This window comes from Aptenodytes forsteri, unplaced genomic scaffold, assembly GCF_000699145.1.
Source record: "Aptenodytes forsteri isolate BGI_AS27 unplaced genomic scaffold, ASM69914v1 Scaffold60, whole genome shotgun sequence".
Taxonomy (NCBI): domain Eukaryota; kingdom Metazoa; phylum Chordata; class Aves; order Sphenisciformes; family Spheniscidae; genus Aptenodytes; species Aptenodytes forsteri.
Genome location: NW_008794175.1, coordinates 91,873 through 111,804, shown reverse-complemented (window position 1 = coordinate 111,804; position 19,932 = coordinate 91,873). Strand labels below are relative to the sequence as shown.

At 38.7% G+C, this 19,932-nt stretch overlaps 1 protein-coding gene across 7 annotated transcripts in view; it reads left to right on the top strand.

The window, feature by feature from the left end:
• LOC103902943 (CCR4-NOT transcription complex subunit 4) overlaps window positions 1–19,675 on the top strand; it is a 45,315-nt gene extending 25,640 nt beyond the window's left edge. For 4 of the 7 annotated variants that reach the window (XM_009284064.2, XM_009284070.2, XM_009284085.2 and 1 more), the window contains 3 exons: window positions 1,151–1,648; window positions 18,387–18,599; window positions 19,366–19,675. In XM_009284064.2, coding sequence (XP_009282339.1) covers window positions 1,151–1,648; window positions 18,387–18,599; window positions 19,366–19,667 — 1,013 coding nt within the window. In that variant the 3' untranslated portion in view covers window positions 19,668–19,675. The remainder of the gene's footprint in view (window positions 1–1,150; window positions 1,649–18,386; window positions 18,600–19,365) is intronic. The other 3 variants (XM_009284107.2, XM_009284100.2, XM_009284092.2) reach the window with 1 other exon arrangement.
• The last annotated feature ends 257 nt before the right edge of the window (window positions 19,676–19,932 follow it).

Genomic DNA, 19,932 nt, shown 5'->3' with positions numbered 1-19,932 from the left:
AATCCTGTTTGCAAACAATATTTATTACCAAGGAAATTACCTGCTGCTAAGGTACTATACACACCAAATTTGTGAGGATTAAGTAGCAGAGAGAGACAATTTCCAGGTAGTAGAGATCTTGTTTGTTTCGTAATTAATATAAAATATATGGTTGCTATTTAAATAAGAATACAAAGGACAAGTTTTTGTCTGTCTAGCAGCTCTTTATCTATTGTCATGGATTTTAGAGTGAAAATAGAAGTGTAGATTCCTTTTCTAAGAGAAGATACTGAGCTTAATTTTAACTACTTAAAGCAGCAGACCAGGTTCCCTACCAGCAGAGGGAGTTAATGTTGTGAGTGATACTACCTTGTACTCATCAGTTTGCATTACCACAGTTTTGAGGAAAAATACTGTGAAACTAGAGCCAGCATTCACTGATCCTGAACAAGAAACTTAAACTGTGTAATGAAATGAAGTAGTAATTGAAAATGCAGGGAAATTCTGATAACCCTTTTTTTTTTTTTTGCAACACTGCCTCAAAATATTTAACAATATCTTGTAATGCAGTTCATTATTTCCTTTTGTTTTATCAAGGTGTCTACTCCAGAATTTGCTTTGTTTTTCTTCATAATGGTAGACAGTGGGGTTTTTTTATTTTCTTTTTTTAACCACTGCTCAGAGGTTTCCCCTTTCAGAGGGAACATCTCCTCCCCACCTTTCTTGCACAGCAGAGCTGAAGCACAGCATTAATACTGAAAACAAACTACTGAACTGAGTAACAACCTTATTTAAACTCCGCTTGGTCACACTTCTATCAAGTAATATGGGTGTAAAGAAGGTTCTAAGCAAGTGTTTATTGGTTTCTTTCTGCTTGGTGCTATTACTGAAAATATTTCTGACAAGGCTTTTCTGTAGTTCAGGAACAGAGCAATTCTGCAGCAAAAATACTATTTGCCAGCTCTACTGCTTCACCTTAAGTAGAATTCTATGACAGTTTGATCTGAAAATGGCATTGTAAGCTGATGATAAGGTGTCTTCGGGGAATGTATAAAGTATCATATGAAAGATAACTGGCAACATAGATTCAGATACACTGAGGCTGAAATTTTTATATGGATAAATACTTACTAATTCTTGTTCTAAATCCTGTTCCTCTCCTCTCCAACAGAAACTATACCAGTATCCTCCTCCACAGACTGGCAAGCGGCTTTTGGGTTTGGTTCCTCCAAACAGCAAGAGGATGACTTAGGGTTTGACCCCTTTGACATCACCCGCAAAGCCTTAGCAGACCTGATTGAGAAGGAACTGTCAGTCCAAGACCAACCTTCCCTCTCGCCCACATCTCTTCAGAACCCTACCCCACACACTACAACTGCCAAAGGGCCAGGCTCTGGATTCCTGCATCCTGCTGCACCCACAAATGCCAACTCTCTCAGTAGCACCTTTCCAGTCATGCCACAGAGGTTCCCACAGTTTCAACAGCATCGAGCAGTTTACAACTCCTTCAGTTTTCCAGGCCAAGCAGCTCGCTATCCTTGGATGGCCTTCCCACGCAATAGCATCATGCACTTGAACCACACAGCAAATCCCACCTCAAATAGTAATTTCTTGGACTTGAATCTCCCACCACAACACAGCACAGGTCTGGGAGGGATCCCTATATCAGGTAGGTGAATCGGGACAGCTGTGAATATGCCTTAATTCATGCTTTCAGCTTCTCTGAGCCAGGACAGGAAAAGGGAATAGCCAGCTACAAGTGGTAGAGTAGTATCTCTTGACTGTCATACTAGGTTTATGAACAGAGGGAGGAATATTGTTTTAAGTAGGCCCTTTCCATTTTTTAAAAAAAAGTATCTGGATGTTTAGCCTTGTAATATTGAGCTTTATAAGGAAGGTGGAGTATTCTGTGCCCGCTTAATTTTGTGCCAAAGCAGATTGGTTCTTCAGTCTTGCCAGACTGTGGGTTTCCTTAAGAGTAGCTCCTGGAAGCGCATTGCAACTTCCACGTTGACATGCAGGTGCTGACCAGAGTTCTTAATATTGTGCAAAAAATTGTAATGATGGTAATTTGTGCCAGATGTCTTGGCTGGGTTGTTCCCTCTTGCGCATAAGCAAATGGCTGCACAATAAAACATTCAGTGCTGTTCATTTCTGTACTTCAGATGGCCTTAATATTATGCTAATCTTTCACTGAATGGATGCTTGCAGTGTGTGTAAGAGGATTCATCCTGATTGTGAGGGTTGTGATGTTGGAGGAAAATAAATGTGCAGTCAGGCCAGTTCAGGCTGCTCTGAATGGATTGATAGGCTCTTGCAGTAAATGTTACAACTAAGGAGCTAATTGTAACAATAATTGTCTTGATTAAAAATTCACTTCTGGAGTTTGAAGTCCTTCCATGCTTCCGATTTAGCTTGGCCCAAACAGGGCCTTGTCTTTTCCTAATAGGGAAAAAGATTGTATTAAGTGTATAATGAACTGCAGGTAGAAAGTCTCTGTAAGTTCTTTGTAGCCTTGAGATGGGGAAAACTACTTCTTGAGATGTTGCCAGTGTTATTTTCTTTTCATGGGTTTTGAGAAGTACTAGCTATACTATAAGTGACCTAGAAAAAGTCACTGTGTGTTTGATGCTCTAGTACAAGAGCTAATTTTGGCTGTTACTTCCCTGTACTTTGTCCTCTTCGAAGGCTTGTTGAAGCTACAGTACTGCTGTAGGGTCCTTAGGCTGATTCATAGTATAAACACTTGGTCCAGACTACAAATGCAAGTAGTTCAAAACTCTTTATACTGCAGTGGCAAAGTTTTTAGGCTAAAATGGTTACACTGAAGTTTTTTTAAAAAAAAAAAAAAAAAAAAAAAAAAAAAAAAAAAAAAAAAAAAAAAAAAAAAAAAAAAAAAAAAAAAAAAAAAAAAAAAAAAAAAAAAAAAAAAAAATTGACATGGAGTCAAAAATGCAGCATCCATAGCACTGCAAATTGTTGCTCACTTTCCCTAAACTACATAGAACTTCCAGGAACATTACAAGACATCAAATTTTGACTTTACCACTCAGTTCTAAAAATTGCTGGTTCAAGGGGCCAGTAACAAGACTTATCTTCTGGACTAGGGGGACCAGAAAAATGCTTTAGTGTTGAAAAAGATCTGTTTGTATTACAGGTTGATTCTAGGTTTGTGAAAGTATTCTTTAAATTGCATTACTTTAATTGCCTTTGGCAGTTTGAAAGTGGACCTCTTTGTGTTTGTAGGAGACTCATAGATCCTTGGTACAACTCCTGAAGAACCAGTTGTGTGGTGTTGGTTGATGCACAGCCCGTGCCATGTACTTCCCCCATATGTTTTAAGGCAACAGAGTTGATATTTAAGTATATCCTTTTTTGTACGCAACTGCTAGAACCAATTAATCTCAATATTTTTGGCAGAAACAGTGCTAAAAACAGAAAATAAACATCTGCTGTAGTCTCTGTGGAAAGTTCCTTTGAGTTGGTCTTAATCTCTTGTTACAGAAAACATTGTTAGTTGCGTGACTGACAATTAGATAGCAGCAGTTGCTGTAGTGCAAACACTTCTCAGCTGATCTACATGTCAGCTTTGGTATCTTGAAAAAAGAAGCATTTGCACAAACACAGATTACTCCTTTTTCTTTTCCTGTTGTCAGAAATCAGCTGAAGTCTCAGATAGTTCTGGTTTTGTTTGCTGGGCTATGAATTTGTATTATTTGTATGGTATTTAGTGCCTGGGGTTTTCCTTAGTGATCTAACTGCTTCAGATGTACAAATAATTTGAAAGTCAGGAGATGCACTCATACCTCTTTTTTTGTGTGCTGACTTAATAGTTTCCAGTTTACTGATTATTCTGTCTTTTCAAATCCGTATCTAGTGTACAGGTCTCAACGAATTCTTTTTATATTCTTTTTGAAAGAATAATTCCTGTTCTTTATGCTTGCTTTTAATCTATCAGTAGCAGGTATATAATTATAGAATTTTCCTAGTTTCCTCATTTGATTTACAGATACAGCTGTCTGGTGGGGTTGGGCAAGGAAAGTGGTGTACAGGTACAGAGAAATCATGTTGATGGGACTTTATTACAGCGCTTTGTAACAGACTCTAGCTGACCTGCTAGAAGGGTGGTGCGTATCATAATAGCCATTTAGCAGTACGGAGAGATTAGTTGTAGTATACCCGAAGCTCCTTTTTGTTAGTTCTTTTGTTAGTCTGTATTAGGGTGTTTTAGAAAATGTCATAAACTCAGCTGTTTCAGATGTAGTAACAAAAGAAACCTAGTGCAGGTGAAATCTCATGTTCTGTCTTCTAGCAGAGACCCTCAACTGCTGTCGAAGTTGCATGTTTCCTAAAGTCTTTGATCACAATTTTTTTGCAAGACTATAAATTCCTAAAGCAGATAATACTGGACCAGTCATTTAAAAAAAACAAAACAACAAACCACATTCATTTATTCTGTGCATTTGCCTGCTCTATTTAATCATCCCTTTTCAACTTAATTTATATGAAAACAAGCAGATCTAAAAACTTTTATAACTTCATATAAAGTTAGTATACTATTTCCTAGGCTTTCTAAATCCAATTTTAGTTGATTTCACCAAGTGTATTTGTGGTTTGGAAGCTTGTATGAAGAAAACGGTATCTTTTAAACTGCTGCTGCTTCTGCTTTAGGTAGGCATTAGTATTCGTGTGAATTTGAAATGCTCGTGTGACATGTTAAATGTAATATTCTGAAGCTACCTTTTGGTTAGTCGAGAATCAGGGTTGTGCTGTATTCATAACTCACAGCTCCAGGTAGGGCTGTTTTGTGATGTGTGCCAGATTTAAATGGAGGAACACAGGCACTACCTAAATTTTTTTTTTAAGATCTCATTTTAAAATTTTTTTATGGCATTTGGTAGCCTATTTCTCAGAGGAAGTAGTATTTATTAAACTCATTCTGCAGTTTCCAGTGGAATGACACAATAACACATGATTGACTTCATAATTTTATTATGCATATACTTGAAATGTGTCATATTCATCAGGCATACATTTGTCCCCAACCCATATTTAAACGAACTTTTTGATTGACTGATTCCCAAACTAGCATTTTTTTTTCTCCCCGCACCGTATGATTTTTGCAAACTGTAGCAGATGTTACATGTTCTCATTGTAAGGGACAATTTAGGCTTGTTGCTGTTCTCTGGCGTGGGATGGATTTACTGTGTAATAACTGTGTAACTGTGCTTCAGGAGAAAAGTTCAGTGACTTCTTATTCATGGACAGCATGATTATTGCTGAAAGCAGTCTTACCCTAAACTGTGTGCAAGCTATCCTAAGAATACAGGACAGCGGCTATTCTTTATTCTGCAGATAATGCCAAAGGGAAAAATCCATTGATAGCAACGTGCGTGGGTGCCTTTATTTTTGTTACTTCAGGGTAGCAGGAAATTATCTGTAATTTGATAGCTAATACGCTATCATCTTTGCTACCCTACTGCCTGGTGGTGTGTTCTAAAATAATAGGTATAGTATTGCATCATAGAGTAAGGTAGGTCTCAGATTAACAGTGTGTTTTGAGACAGACGCTTATAAAATGAGATGCATGCATATTAATAATGGGGAAAATAGAAATATATAGTTTTATTTCTTGAGTTTACTGAGTTGTTGGTAGTCATTGATTTTAATACATAGAAAAAGTATAAGAACAAATTCACACAGTTAGAAGTGTGAGGAAAAAGTTGTAAATGGTTAGTCTGCCTTTCCTGTCAGTTCTATGCAAGATGAAGTACTTGACATTTTGAAACACTGGTTATTATTTCATTTATTAATTTCATAATTATCCTGAACATAATTCCAAATGAGAAAAAACTTAATTGTCAGAAGTTATCAATTCAATAATAATGAGATAGTTTGAAATTTGAACTCTTCTAATAATGCTACACAATACTGTGTGTGTATCTTCCCACATAAATCATCGAAACCCCTTGAGTTGGAAGGGACCCACAAGGATCGAGTCCCACTTCTGACTCTAACATAGGGCAGCCTAAAAATTAAACCATATGTCTCAGAACATTGTCCAAATGCTTCTTGAACACACACAGGCAATTTATGTATATCATGCATATATTAGAAATCTAAGATAGAGGAAATAGTCAAGTGGACACAGAGACAGATAGGAAGCATGAGGAATTAAACCTGTTTAGGGTAGGGGAAGAAAAAAGTCTTACCCATTGTCCTTGAAGATAACCACTGTAAAATCTATCAAGTGATTTTAGCCATGAAACCCATTGATGTGGAGATTGCAGTAGACTTCTGTGAACTGTTCCTGAAGCTTCAAAACAGGGGGCTTGAATGTCATAAGTCTTTGTAGTTGAATATAATTGACAAGTCAAAATTTTGTTCTCTCAAGACCTTTTTGTTTTGATGTTGTGGCTTATTTCTCTTGAATATGCACAGCTGAATTGATGGAATTACGTATATTTAAAGATGAGATTGAGACAATAAATAGGTAGACAGTTAATATTAAGTTTGGGTGCCATCCATCAGTCTTTGTGGTAGTTGTGTTTGCATTCCTTATCAAGACACTGATTAGCATGCACATTTGAGTCTTGCCTGCATTTAGGTTTTTGTGAAACAATAGCAGGTAGCAGGGAGGGCAAAGCAATTAAGGTTATATTAAGAAGGTTCAACTTCTTCCCACTTATTTTAAGTTCTGAGTTCTTCCATATTTGAACAACTTATGGTGTTGCATCTTCTCCCACTTCAAATTTTCTGGCCTCCGTGCCCCCAGCTATTGAACTTGTCTTGAACATCAAATCCTTTCTTGCCTAATGCTACCTTTTGGACAACATTTTAGTAAAACAAGGGAAGATCCCTATATGTTGGCTATGATCATATTGTTTAAAAGACTTTAGACCACAGAGAAGGGTGAGATAGTAGAATTAGCATTGACGTGCTCTGCCTTTAATACTGAGAGTCCTTGTCTGACTTGGTATTTTCTCAAAATGTAAACCTTATTTCCATTTGGGGCATACATTTCTTATTTGACTTTTGTCCTTTGGACTTTGTGTCCTCTCTCTGGGTTGATTCTTAATAGTTGATTCTGTCTCCTGAACAAAGGAAAAACACTGCTTGTTTTATACAGTTGTGGAACCAAAAAAAAAAAAAAAAGAATTTGCAGTGTAGCAGCTGACACTTTTCTGTGGTCTCAGGATAATAATTTGGTATGGGGTTTTGGGGGGGTTCTGGTTCTGCTACTGTGCCTTTTTAAAGGAGGGTCTGGCCTGTGCGGTATGGCTCTTGAATTCAGCATGTTGTAAAACTTAAAATTCTCCAAATGCTGTGTACAAAATACATTTAATCCCATACCCTAGCAACAGGCAATGTGACTTAAAGGGATGTGAGGCAGCACTGTTTATTTGGATGCAGTGGTTGAAAGAGCATTTTGCTACACTTTCACATATTGTCAGGTCAAGAGGAAAAGGTTTAACACCGGTTTTAAGTATTGATGGCCTTACTCTTAACAGTAAGAGATGCATTAGTCCATTAATCTTCTGTCCTAATCATTTAAAGAAGACTGCTTGCTTTTGGCTTTCTGACAGCAGCTGGGCAGAAAGCATGGCAGCTGAAAGTAGTCTTCTCTGTGCCCCTGGTCAGCTATAGGCAGCCATAGATCTGAAGTCTTTCTCTGATTAGGTATAAATATTGAAAATAGGAAATCTGGTGAAAATCTTGGCTGATACAACTATTAGTTGTAGGTGCCACGTGTGGCACCTCCAAAGGCCTGTATCTTTCCAGAGTGCAGAGCAGCTCCTCTCAGAAATGGATGTGTTACCCTGATATTGAGGTCACTCCTCATTTGAAAATAAAGGCCTGAACAGTGCTTTGAAATTGTAAAATGAAAAGTACTGTTTGTAAACAACCTTCAGCTGTTTCCCGTATTGCTTTTACTGACCCTTGCATAGACCCTGTGTGTCCTGTTTTCCTCAAAGATGACTGTTCTTAGTGCAGCCTCTGCCACTGAATATTTTGTTCTTCTCATCAGTCCTTATGACCGCTGCATCCCATTTCTTTCTATGGAGGTTCTCGAGCCTCCACTCACCTTCTTTAGGAGGTGCTTTGTGTCTGTGTATCCCCCACCCCTGAAATTCATTCTCCTTTTATTTCCCATCGTAACTAATTTTCTGTTTCACTGGTGAAGAGATGAAGTGTTCAGCACAATATGGCACAAATTCAATTTGAAAATAAACTTTTGGCTTGCTCACTTCCATTGCTCTGGAGGTGTGTTTTTTTTAATGCACCCAGGGTGGTGCTGCTAGGTTTAAAATAAAGTAAATGGAAGTGGGATTTCAGATTAATTTCCAAAATATTAAGTCAGTGTCAAGATTGAAGTCACACTGTTTGAAATCAGCTATGGATATTCCTTGTCCTACCTCTGGTGTCTTGTCCCTTAACTCTCTTACACTTTCTACATGTAGTACTAAGGCCTGCCTGCCTTAGCGTAATCTTGTCACGATGTCTGAGAGAACTTCATCCACAGCACCCGTCCTTTAAGTCCTGCTACTTCTCCATCTGTTCCAAAATCTCATCTCATACACCCACCCTTCCCTCCCAGCACCTTTTCAGTGCTAATATTGCAACTGTTTTTAAAACCTTGTGGAATTTTTTCTTATGATTGTGTAGGAGATACTGTTCCAAATAAAGCTCGATATATAAATATCTATGCCCTCATCTCTGGGAGCTTGGTTTTAAGCTCTTAACGAATTTCTTAAAATCTTTGATTGTAAGATTATTAGGGATGGTAGTGGAAGACAGGCATCCTGCTTTTTTGAGTAGTAAGATGCCTATTTTTAAATGTGTAATTTTATTTTGGAAGAAGAAAATATGACCAAAAAAAATAGAAAGAAAAAAGTATATTAAAAAAAAAATCCTCTAACTTCTCTTGGCTGCAATACATCAGAGGAATGACTAATCACATTAACGCTGCTAGACTTGAAATAAATGCGGTGTTGGCTGAAATAGGTGGCCTGAGTGGCTGACCCAGTTTGCATTCTGGACCATCAGTCCTGACAGCTTTTTGGGTAACTCTTCCCCAGAAACAGGGGGAAACATGCACGTGTGAGGTATTTGACATCAAATTTCCTGACTGTTCGTGTCTGTAGTAGTGTCACCAAATGAGCTTCAGCTGCACTAAATGTCAGGCTTTTGCCTGTGTTTAGGGATGGAAGACTGCACTTATTGCTTATAGAACAAGAACTTTTCCCTTCCTCTTTAGGGCTGGTTCACCAAAAGTTAGAAAGGCTGTTTCCTTTCATAGGTAACCCGTAAGATCTCGGGATGGCTCTGCAGTAGCGTAAGAGGCAGCTCCATTGCCTGGTGTAGCATCTGTCTCCCTCCTCCAGCAGGCAAGATGCTTAGCCTCAGGGTGCTGTGTTCCCTTGGATGCTTTTCTAAAATACAAACTGGCACTTCAAAATATACAGTAAACCACTAGCATGAGTTAAAAGATGTAATTGACTTAGTGATGTTAAAAACCTGGCATTTTCCCTTTAAAGACTGGAAATTAGTACACTTGGCAGTGCCACCTGTTAGTAGCAGTGTCTAACAAGGGGCTGTGCCTTGTGCATGGACCTGAAGCTTCGGATCCTTCTGGGTCAAGTCCATCTCACAAAATATGAATTACGACTGATGAATTTTAGCAAAAAGCTCAGAGTTCATAGGCTTTCTGCATAAATACATTTTGAAATGCACCAACTTGAAGAACCATTGAGAAAGGGCAAACATAATATTTTTAAAAACTGTATTGGGGGAGGAGCATAAATTAAATATCCTGAAGGGATAACAGCAATTAAAAGAGCAGCTTTACAAAAAGTGTTTCTCCTCCCAGTGATACCAAATCACATTTGGGGGATGATCTTTTCCATCCTTTGCCATCTCTTGGTTCCTTCTACATCACGACCTCATTTGAACTTCAGCTTGTACCCAAAGGTATTAATTTTAAAAAACCACATATTTAAAAAGTGGGTCACCTCTATTGGAAGACAGTATTTAGTAATTGGAATGAATTTCATGTCATGAAAGGTTTGTTTTTCTTCTTGGCTTTCTTGCAGTTTATCTAATCTTCCCATAGAATGATAGAAGTATCTACAAATATACATGACTTAATTGTTTGTTGCAGATGTGGAAAAATTAAAAATGAGTTTATCGTTTCTCAGAGTATGCATTCGCTGTGTTAATGCTGGTCTCACAGCCTTGGTCAGAGGATTGGTTGGGTAGTCTGGGCATCCAGAACATTCATAACTAGATAGGCTCTTGCTAATCATTGATACAGCTCTGAAGATCTGATTTTTCTGTGCCAGTTCTAGTATTGTATTGGCCATAGGGCAAATTCCATATATTTTGCTTTTATTTATGCATATATCTATGCGTGTACCCACAAGTACACTTGTACACACAGGATTTTCATTTGAGGTCAAAGGGTTTTTTATTGATGGATAAGGTAACCTGGTGAGATTGAACCCTGGATGCAGGATCTAAGAGTAAGCAGCAGGTATACTTAGGTTAAGATGAACTTTTCCTGAGATGAATGGAATTGCATGTCTTTCTGAGCTTTTTTAATCAAACTGTTCTGTATGTAGGATTCGGGTATCTATTTCTTTTGTTTTGTTAACAGTCTTTGTGTGCTCAGTTTAGGTTTATGTTAATATTTAAGATTACCAGTGGCGAGAGCTGGCTATTTTCTTATGGGGTCCTCTTTTTTGGATGAGAAGCATCTTGCTAGTTCACATGAAAAAGAGGTTATTTATTGACTAAGGTGGAAGCATTACAGACTATATTGTCTTTTTTTGTATGCAGGACAGTGGACCCCAACTTGAAGTCCTGCACTTGACCACTATGTTTTTAGCAATAAATGATTAAAAAGTCAGTAATAAAAAATGGTGGGATACTGTGGAAACATCTGATATGAAGTCAAGCATGTTTTTCAAACCAAGTTAGAATCTCAATTTAAAATTTACTTATAGCTTAAAATTGGGTGGCTGGCTGCTATAATTATGTATTAGATTTGGTCTCTTGAGCCATGGTAAGTATAAGTCAATCACAAGAATTCGCCAGAATACTTAATGTAAAATTGCTTTTCTCAAACCTAACAAAATTCTGACACTGTACATACAAGCAAATATGAATCTTCCTATTGAATATCTAAGATGAGCTGTCCCCTCACTGATGTTGTAGAAGGGATTTCTCCTGAAAAAAATTGATTTTTTTTTTTACTCTTAACACTTATTTAGTCACAGAAAGCTTAAATTGTACTGTCAAATCTTCATCAAAAAGGAAAATTATTTAGAAAAACTTATTTTCCCCTTTGACGTGTATACTTTAGAATTTAATATATTCCTCTTCTACTTGATAGTTTGGCTTACTGGCATGTTAAGTTGCACTTGATTTATTTTAAATTGAAGAATAGTGCTTTTTTTATTTACATGGCTACCTTTTAAATTGGGTACATGTGGAATTAATATAACCATAGAAATCGATGTGGAATCAAGATAAAGCTGCTTTACTTGCATTATTTTAAAGCTGAGAGCGGACTGGTGTCTCTTGACTACCAAAGCCAATTTTGTAGGTGTGTGTATGTACATGTATGTGTGTATGTATGTACACTTCTTTTGTTTCCCCAGCTCTTAGAGCTCATGACCATAAGACTTTTGTTTGAAATCCGCACTGTGAAATGCAACTTAGAAGGCTGTTTTCGTGGATTGCCAAGTTGCTTCCTGTGTGTGGAGAATGTCAGTGAGGCTTTTAAATGTTCCCTTCAAACAGCTTTATCTTCTAGTGCTCTTGTCATTTGATATCTCCCTAATATGAAGTGGCTATTGTATTCCTGACAGGCAGTGCTGCTGTTTAAATGCAGACAGATTCCATCTTAATGGGTGAAACTTCATTGTTTGGTTTAAGCATTGTGGGAATCCTAGAAATCATAGATACACAGAATCAATGAAATCCGAGAGTGAAATCCTTCAGACTGTAGCAGTTTTAAATGGGATTTTACTCATGGTTTTAAAAATTCCATGAGCAAGCAAACTTCTTATTCATATTAAAATGACACAGGTACAGTTTTTATCATAACTTTTGTTGATGGTTAAGTATATAAGCTTTGGATGAAAGGCTTTTGAGTTTATCTGATGTGATGGGGATCATTTCATTTTAGGATGTGGCAAAACGTCCTCTCCTTCTCTTCCCCCCTCAGAGTGAAATATTGGACAACTTTTTGCAAAATAGAAATGCTAATAGTGGAAGGACATTTTGAGAAGAAAATAGAGAAGCCCCAGTCACTTCTCAGGACAGGGTAACGAGCTGTTTCACGGAAAGCACAGACTATCTGTGGTATCTGTGAAAATGGTAGCACAGGCTGGGACTAACAGGGATGTTCCTGGAAAGGGTATGCTTTTCTGGTGGCCCTATTTGTTTCTGATAAGTTGAAAAGACTCCTGGTGAACTCTTTCTGGTAGCTCCCCGGGTGCAACTTTGTCATTCTGGTTGTCTTGCCAAGGCTTCAAAACTAACTGTTACTGTACAGCGTCCTTGAAGATTTTCACAAGGGCCTTCTTACTAGCAGGTCATTGCAATAGCCATTCCATTACCGAATACACCTTGATAGTCTCTTCACTTTTTTGTTGCTACTCTGTGCAGTCAGGTACGTGACATTGCTAATAAGTTTATTTTCCTCTCATGTGATGGTTTTCCTCTGAATTTCTTTTGCTTATTTGAAGCTTTTCTGTAGCACTGTTATGTGCCTTGGTCACACATATGGCATACTGATGAGTTCTTAAAAAGGAAATAAATAATTGCAACCTAGATTTGCAGGACTGCTTGCTTTTCAGCAGGACTAGAATATTTAGGACTTGGCATAAAGATATTATTTAATGGTTTTACACAATTAGAACAAAATTAGGCTCTTGTAATAGCTTGGAATATAATTTTGGCAGAACAAAGAAATACACTTGCTTTACACTTAATGTGATGGTCTTGTGGTCTTTGCTATTAGTCATATTTATTTAAGCATGTACTGTGTGAATTTTGATATGGATTTGACCATAGACTTGTATCAGAATTGGGGCAATAATTTGAAATGGTCTAGTCTCTGTAAGACATTAATTTTAGTGGGCTTGTCTCCTGCCAAGTAAACTGTAAGACATGCTATCCCATTACCCTCAATATAAAAGATCAAGTGTGTCAACATCACAAATGTGGTGCAGCTAAATCTGAAACACCTTTGCGTCTACATTGTGGTGTCATTTGTCAGAATTTATGAAGTCATGGAACAGCCTATGTCAATGCAGCTGCTGCTTGTGCAAACATCTTCTAAAGTGTTGATTATGTACAACAGAACAGTGTTTCTGGCTTGGCCATCATCCTCTTTGCTGTCTCTCCCCCAGATACATACTGCTTTGCCTGATTTGAGGGAATAATGTTAAGGTATTGCAGGTAGATTATATTGAAGTAACACTACCACTGTCTGGTAGGTTGTCGTGATGGAGCAATGATTTTATTTAGAAAGTCATTAAATGACCAGTTTTTGTACAGATGAATGTTCAGGCTTCTCAATCATATTCTATTTTAGGCTAACTTTAAGTATTTTTTTATTTAAATTGCGTGGACAGGTTAAGTTTGTAATGAAGCTTTTTTCTTCCCTTTGCTCACTTTAAGACAGTGGTTGACTTTGAAAATTTTACATACAAGTACTTTTATTTCATGTTGGTATACTACCTCAGACATGTGAAAAAGTTCAGTGCTAGAACTGTGGGATCTGTTCACTTCTGTAAACACAAGTTTCCACTAGGCCAGATAGGATTATGAAATGCACATCGAGGGAAGACTGGAGTTCAGGATGTGTATTTGAGCCTATTTTTCATGTGAATAGTGGTGCTTTCAGTGATGCTTCACCAGGTTATTCTCGGAGACAAAGCTGGGGCACGGGGGGGGGGAGGAATCTCCAATTTACACTGGTGTGTAAAATCGTTTCATTGCAGTCAACTGGGTTTTAACTTGTTTTCTTCTATGTTTTCCCACTGTCTGTGGACATACTGCTTTAAATTAGGATGAGGCTATGGAAGGAGACAGTGTTTCTACTCCTTGAGAGAGGGGAAACAGTGGTGTATTGGTTCTCACGCCCCTAGGTTATGATGTCCAACTGAGAAGTCTGCTAGCTAGTCAAAAAATTACTCCCTTCAACCAATTAAGTTTAGAAGCAGGGAAAGATAATAGGCAAATGCCCTTTTTAATAGATCTGTATTAACTGAGAGCTAACCTTTTCTTATTTTTAACTGGTACTAGCTTCATGGTGAAGCATAAACTTAATTAACAAAAAGTACAAACTAGCTAAGGGATGAGTAGTAATTTCTTCTGAAGATACTTATTTTCTTCAGGTGGTGGAAGTAACTCCTGCCTCTGGGGTAAACTTGCATTTTCACTTGGGCTCTTGCTTAAAACTTGTCAGACTCCAGCAAAGATAGATGATTTAATTGTTTGGTTTGGGTATTGCTATATGGTGCCTGGAGATTGCTCACGTGCTTGGGTTGCATCAACAGTTTTTCTAACTGGGTGTTTTACCTCTCATAGCCAGTAACTGAGGCCTTGGAGAGTAGTGCAGGGAGTGTTGTAGAGTATTGCATTCTCTATTGATCCCATCTACTTTAACACCCTTAATGCATTTTAATCCCTTAACAGATCCCATATTACAAGAATAATTTAACTGCAGCATTTCTCTTTAGAGGCTGGGAGTCTGACAAAGCTGTGGAACTTTGGTTGTGTTTAGGTTTTGGTTTTTTTTTTTTACTCTGTGCATTTATTAGCCAAGCTGGAAAACCCTGTTACAGACACCTGACTAATGTGTTGCTTGCTTTTTCTTTGGTGTCAGAGGGCAATGTTTTTGTCATAGCTTGCCTTTCAGCCCCACAAACCCAGCTGTCTGGGAAAGTCAATAAATCTTTTGGAATTCTGTTTTGTCACTTTTATACCCAGAAGCACAAGATTTTAATAAAGTTCCTTATTGCTAGCAAATTACACAGTTTTTATAGGTATTGAATCCTTTTAGGCCTTTCATCTCTTGACTTCTGTGATTCCAACTGGATTTTGTACTGACAGTTGAGATAAAGGGTAGTCTTCCTCAGTTCCTCCTTATTTTCTTTTGATTTGTGTTAGAGAAGGTACACAGCAGTGGTGCAGTATGCCTGCCTCACAGATTAATGTCTCCTCACAAAACAGTGCCAGCCTCTTCCGTTCCATGAAGATCTTGTATCTCAACTGCTTGCTATCTTTCTGGACTCTTATGTATGCTGTATTATGTCTTTTTAAAATGGAGAATAACATGACAAAAATATTTATATTTTCTTAGCCCAAGGTGGCCTAATGCCCTACTACATTTATTTTCCTATCCCCATTCCTTATAAGTATGACATCTTGATGGCTTTGTCTTCATTATACTTCTTCAATGACATGTTGCAGGTGTGTAGTTTACTACATGTTTATTTTCTTGCACATGACCTTTGAGGGCATATTGGGGATTAGTAATGTCCATGATTATGACCATCATGAGCTTGCAGATCCCCAGTTCACAGGTATTGCAATGAGTATGTTTGCTCATGCGTGGTCCTAGTAAGCATCTTGTGTGTGCTTTTTGCCTTGTAATAGAAGCGAGTAATTAAACTGAGCTGCATTTCTTTGCATAAGCTGTTGGAAGCAGCGGTGAGAAAATAAACTGGAAACTAATGGTGTACCATGCAGAATCTGTTGCACAGTTATTTCTGTGATGGTGAGCTGGCTACTTTTGTTCCAAAAAATGAATTTAGAACTTGTCTCAAATAGGCTTATGGATGTTCACGAGGGTTGTGAGCAAATATCTGTTGCGGATATTTCTGACTAATGCTTCTTAAAATTTTGATTTTTTTTTTTTTTTTTAACCTCAGGATCATAGGTTTGAATGAAAAATGTATTGCGCCAAACTCTTTAAAACTGTGTCCATTAGTATTGCAAAGAAAAAAGTGGGAGCTCTGGAGGGAACAGGAAGTAGATTTTGTTTACAGTAGGAGAAGTGAAAGCCAGTTGTATGCACTATGGCTTGATGCTAAACGAACACAGAACAAATTGCTGATAAGCCTGCATTTTTTTTCCACCCAAAGTGACTTGTACACCAGGCCTCACAGAGCACGTTGCTGCACACAGTGTGTGGATATAGTCACACTTATGTCTGGAGGCTTGATTGCATCTCTGTGCTAAGGTGTTACTAAAAAGCTCATCTTAGGTTACTTGCTTGAGGCAGAGCTGTAGTTCTGTTACTGCTATTTTTTCTCCTGTAGCACTTAAAATTTCAATCTTTAGATGTAACATGATGCATGTAGTAATGGGCAGGCTTTTGGATTTACTTCCACTACCTGATTTTTTTGACCTGTCTTTTCTTTGTTTATGGGAATGCTTAGGAGTTGTCTGTCTTCCCCATGGAGGTACCTCATGCTGTAACCTCTGAGGAAGAGTGATTCCCCAGCCTCAGCCAGTGAGTTGGGATAACAGCAGCTGACTGTAAACCTTCTAGAGTCTGTGGTCAAATGTATTCTGCAAACTTGCCGAGGCACAGAGGATGATTTTTGTATTACACTCTTTGCATCTGTGCTGTTATCCCTGTCCAGGCTCCATGTGCAGCATCAGTCTGTCTGGCCACAGACGTTCTAGGTGTCAGCTGCTGTCCTGCTGTGTGGGGACGTTTATGCGTGCAGATGGATGCTTGTGCTAGCACAGCTGCATTAGGCATGCATAGGGTTAGAACTGAATGCATTGCTCCAACAGTCATCATAGGCAAAGTGGATATAGCAGATTTGCATAGTAATTTGTTTTGAAGTTCAGCTGGTGACATGGAGTGAGGTATGACTTGCTGTGATTTGTGATTGAAGTTGCTTGCTGTAATTCTGTACAGAAGCAGAATCTCATATAAAGTTTATTCTAAAAGAACTCTGGCTTGGGGAAGGAAAGTTCTGCATGAAAGTACAGGATTTCAAGAACTTGCTTTTTTTTCCCCTCTAGTTATAAAAAGGTAATTGCTCGAGACATCAGTTCTTTCTGAGCATTCAGCTTTACAAAAATTGCCAAGGCAGGTTTTGATAGCAAGTGATACTGCTTTCTTCACTCTCCAGTATACGGAGTTGCAAGTTAGTGATATCCTCTAATTTTCCATGAAGACTTGAATTTCTTTCGTTGTTGATGAAGTAGCAGTATTATGTAAGGATCCTGCTGTAACACTTCTGATTGACATCAAGGTCCTTTCTTTAATTAGGACAGGCAGAGATGGTTTAAAAAAGAAAAGTTGTATTCTAGGTTTTTGTCAAAAAGAGCATACTGCCAACATACTACCCAATACTTTCTTTTCAAATATATTTGACCACAAGTTAATTAAGTATGACTTTCTGTATTGGCTGGTAAATACTAGGATGCTCGTGTCTGGTTTGTTTTGCTTTGAGATACCTAAAGCAGGAGATGGATCGTAAAACCTGATAGTCTGTTCTAGATAGTGTGGTTTAACATTTGTGTTCAGGGGTCATTTGCGTTCAGGGATCACTTGCTGTAGTGCTATTAGCTACATTATCCTGTTGTCCTTCTTCAGTACATGCCCTGAAACACTTAGGCAAATAGTTGGGACTTGAGTGTTTTGGTGTCCAGCTGGTTTGCTTCTAACCAAAGTTTTGAGGATGTTGCTGTGTCGGGAACTATTCTGAAAGGTCTCTAAAGAATTTTCACTACTGTTCTTCAACTGCAAGAGGAAATTGCACTCCCTCCAACTTCATGAGAACCTAATAACCATTTCCTTCGGAAGAACATCTGTAGGGCTGTGAACGAGCGAGCTATAACAAAACAAAAAACTTTTGTGATATTCCTCCACCTCCCTGGTTCCTCATGTTCGGTTTCTATTGCAAAGCCCTACCTAGCCTTTCTTCATTTTAATATACTTCAAAAAAACCAAACCTTTTGAGCCTGCTGCCCATTAATAAAGCAGTCGAATTGGGTTATCTAGCTTGCAACAGAAGTATTCTCATAAAGGATCTGGTAGGTTTTCCCCTATTAGTAATAGAGGGAGAGCCACTGTGCCCTTGACTATTTGAGTCTCTGAACGGAAAAAAAATGGGGAAATATGAATTGGAGGAGGAGTTAAATCTTTCTCCCACTCCTTACACTTGGTTTAAAACCTGCCAGCCCCTCTGAGTAATTCATCAATCATATAAACATTGACCCTAGTTTTTGGACAGGGAAAGTATTAAATGCTTAGCTTAAAAAGTAAAAACAAAATCCCATACCCCACCAAAGAAGGACATCTGTTTCTAACTTCAGCTTTTTATTTTTTTTATCTTTCATTTTTTTTTTGTTGGTAAATCTCCCAGACAACAGCAGTTCTGTAGAGAGTTTAAATATGAAGGAATGGCAGGACGGGCTAAGGGCACTTCTACCGAACATTAACATCAACTTTGGTGGACTGCCCAATGCTTCTTCCCCTTCCAACGCCAACCACAGTGTACCAACGTCCAACACTGCCACCACCGACAGCCTGAATTGGGACAGCCCTGGCAGCTGGATGGACCCCGCAATCATCACAGGTAACCGTTTCTCACTCCTTCAGCTCCGCTGGCAAACCATCAAATGGGTATTTGGCACAAACTGATTGACATCTGGAAAAAAAAAAGTCAGTATGCGGTGGTCTCTTCCAGCTTCCATCCACAAAACCTCAAGGGTCCAGGAATTTTTGTGGAACCACTAGGTATAACGAAGTGTCACTTAGGCCTTTGCAATGCATGCCCGGGACTTTTGCAGGCAGTCAGGCGGATCAGCGCTTATCTACAGGGTCAATGTAGGTGTCCCTTCTGCTGGATGGCATGTCCGGTATATGCGCCGCTGGTCCTGAGGCATTGAAGGCATTCACTGGACTTTTTTATTTAAAAAGGGACGTACTCCACTTGTTTATAAAGCTCTCTTTTATAAGGCTGTCTGGCTGTGTTTCCCTGTTAGAGAGGCTGAAGCATGATTCAGGTAGGCAGAGTAGGAGGTGAAGCATGCAGTGTACTGGTAGTTTGGTGTGGTAGGATCACGTCAACAGGGATGTAGTCCTTGTGCAGGATGTTTGATAGAAAAATGTGTGGTTTATGAAGTGCTCTGAGGGGGAACTTTCTCCTATCTGGATTTAATGTTAAATGTTTTGTGGGCAGGGTAATTATACATAATAATGTAAATGCATTCTCTGTACAAACTAATCATGTTTTCTCACTGTTGCTTTTTGTTAGGTTAAATTGACCTCCTTCGTGCTCAGCTTATTGCTTCTGCTCTGACTTGCCTGTATTCCTGTTTTTTTTTTTCTTCTCTTCATAGGTATCCCAGCCTCCACAGGAAACAGTTTAGACACCCTTCAAGATGACAATCCTCCACATTGGCTAAAATCTCTTCAGGCCCTCACAGAGGTGGACGGCCCCAGTGCGGCGCCATCACAGACGCACCACAGTAACCCCTTCGGCACACAGATCCCTCTGCACAGAGCCAGTTGGAATCCCTACTCTCCTCCTTCAAACCCCACCAGCTTCCATTCCCCACCCCCAGGCTTTCAGACAGCCTTCAGACCCCCCAGTAAAACCCCCACAGATCTACTACAGAGCTCAGCGCTGGATCGTCATTAGGACAGGAGGAAAAAGAAAAAAAGAAAAATAAAACCCAAAACGTTAGAAATGCAGGAAGTGTCCCACCCTGACTCCTCCCCATGCCCACCTACTGTTCCCTGTCATATCTTTCTTTCTGAAGAATCCAGTTCCTGATCAAACCTCCCCCCCAAATGCAATGCCATCACAGGGTCATGACTGTATCTTTTCGTTAAGTTTCTGCTGAGCCAGTGTTTGAAATACACTGTTTGAAATACTTTCTAATCATTCTAAGGAAAAAAAAAAA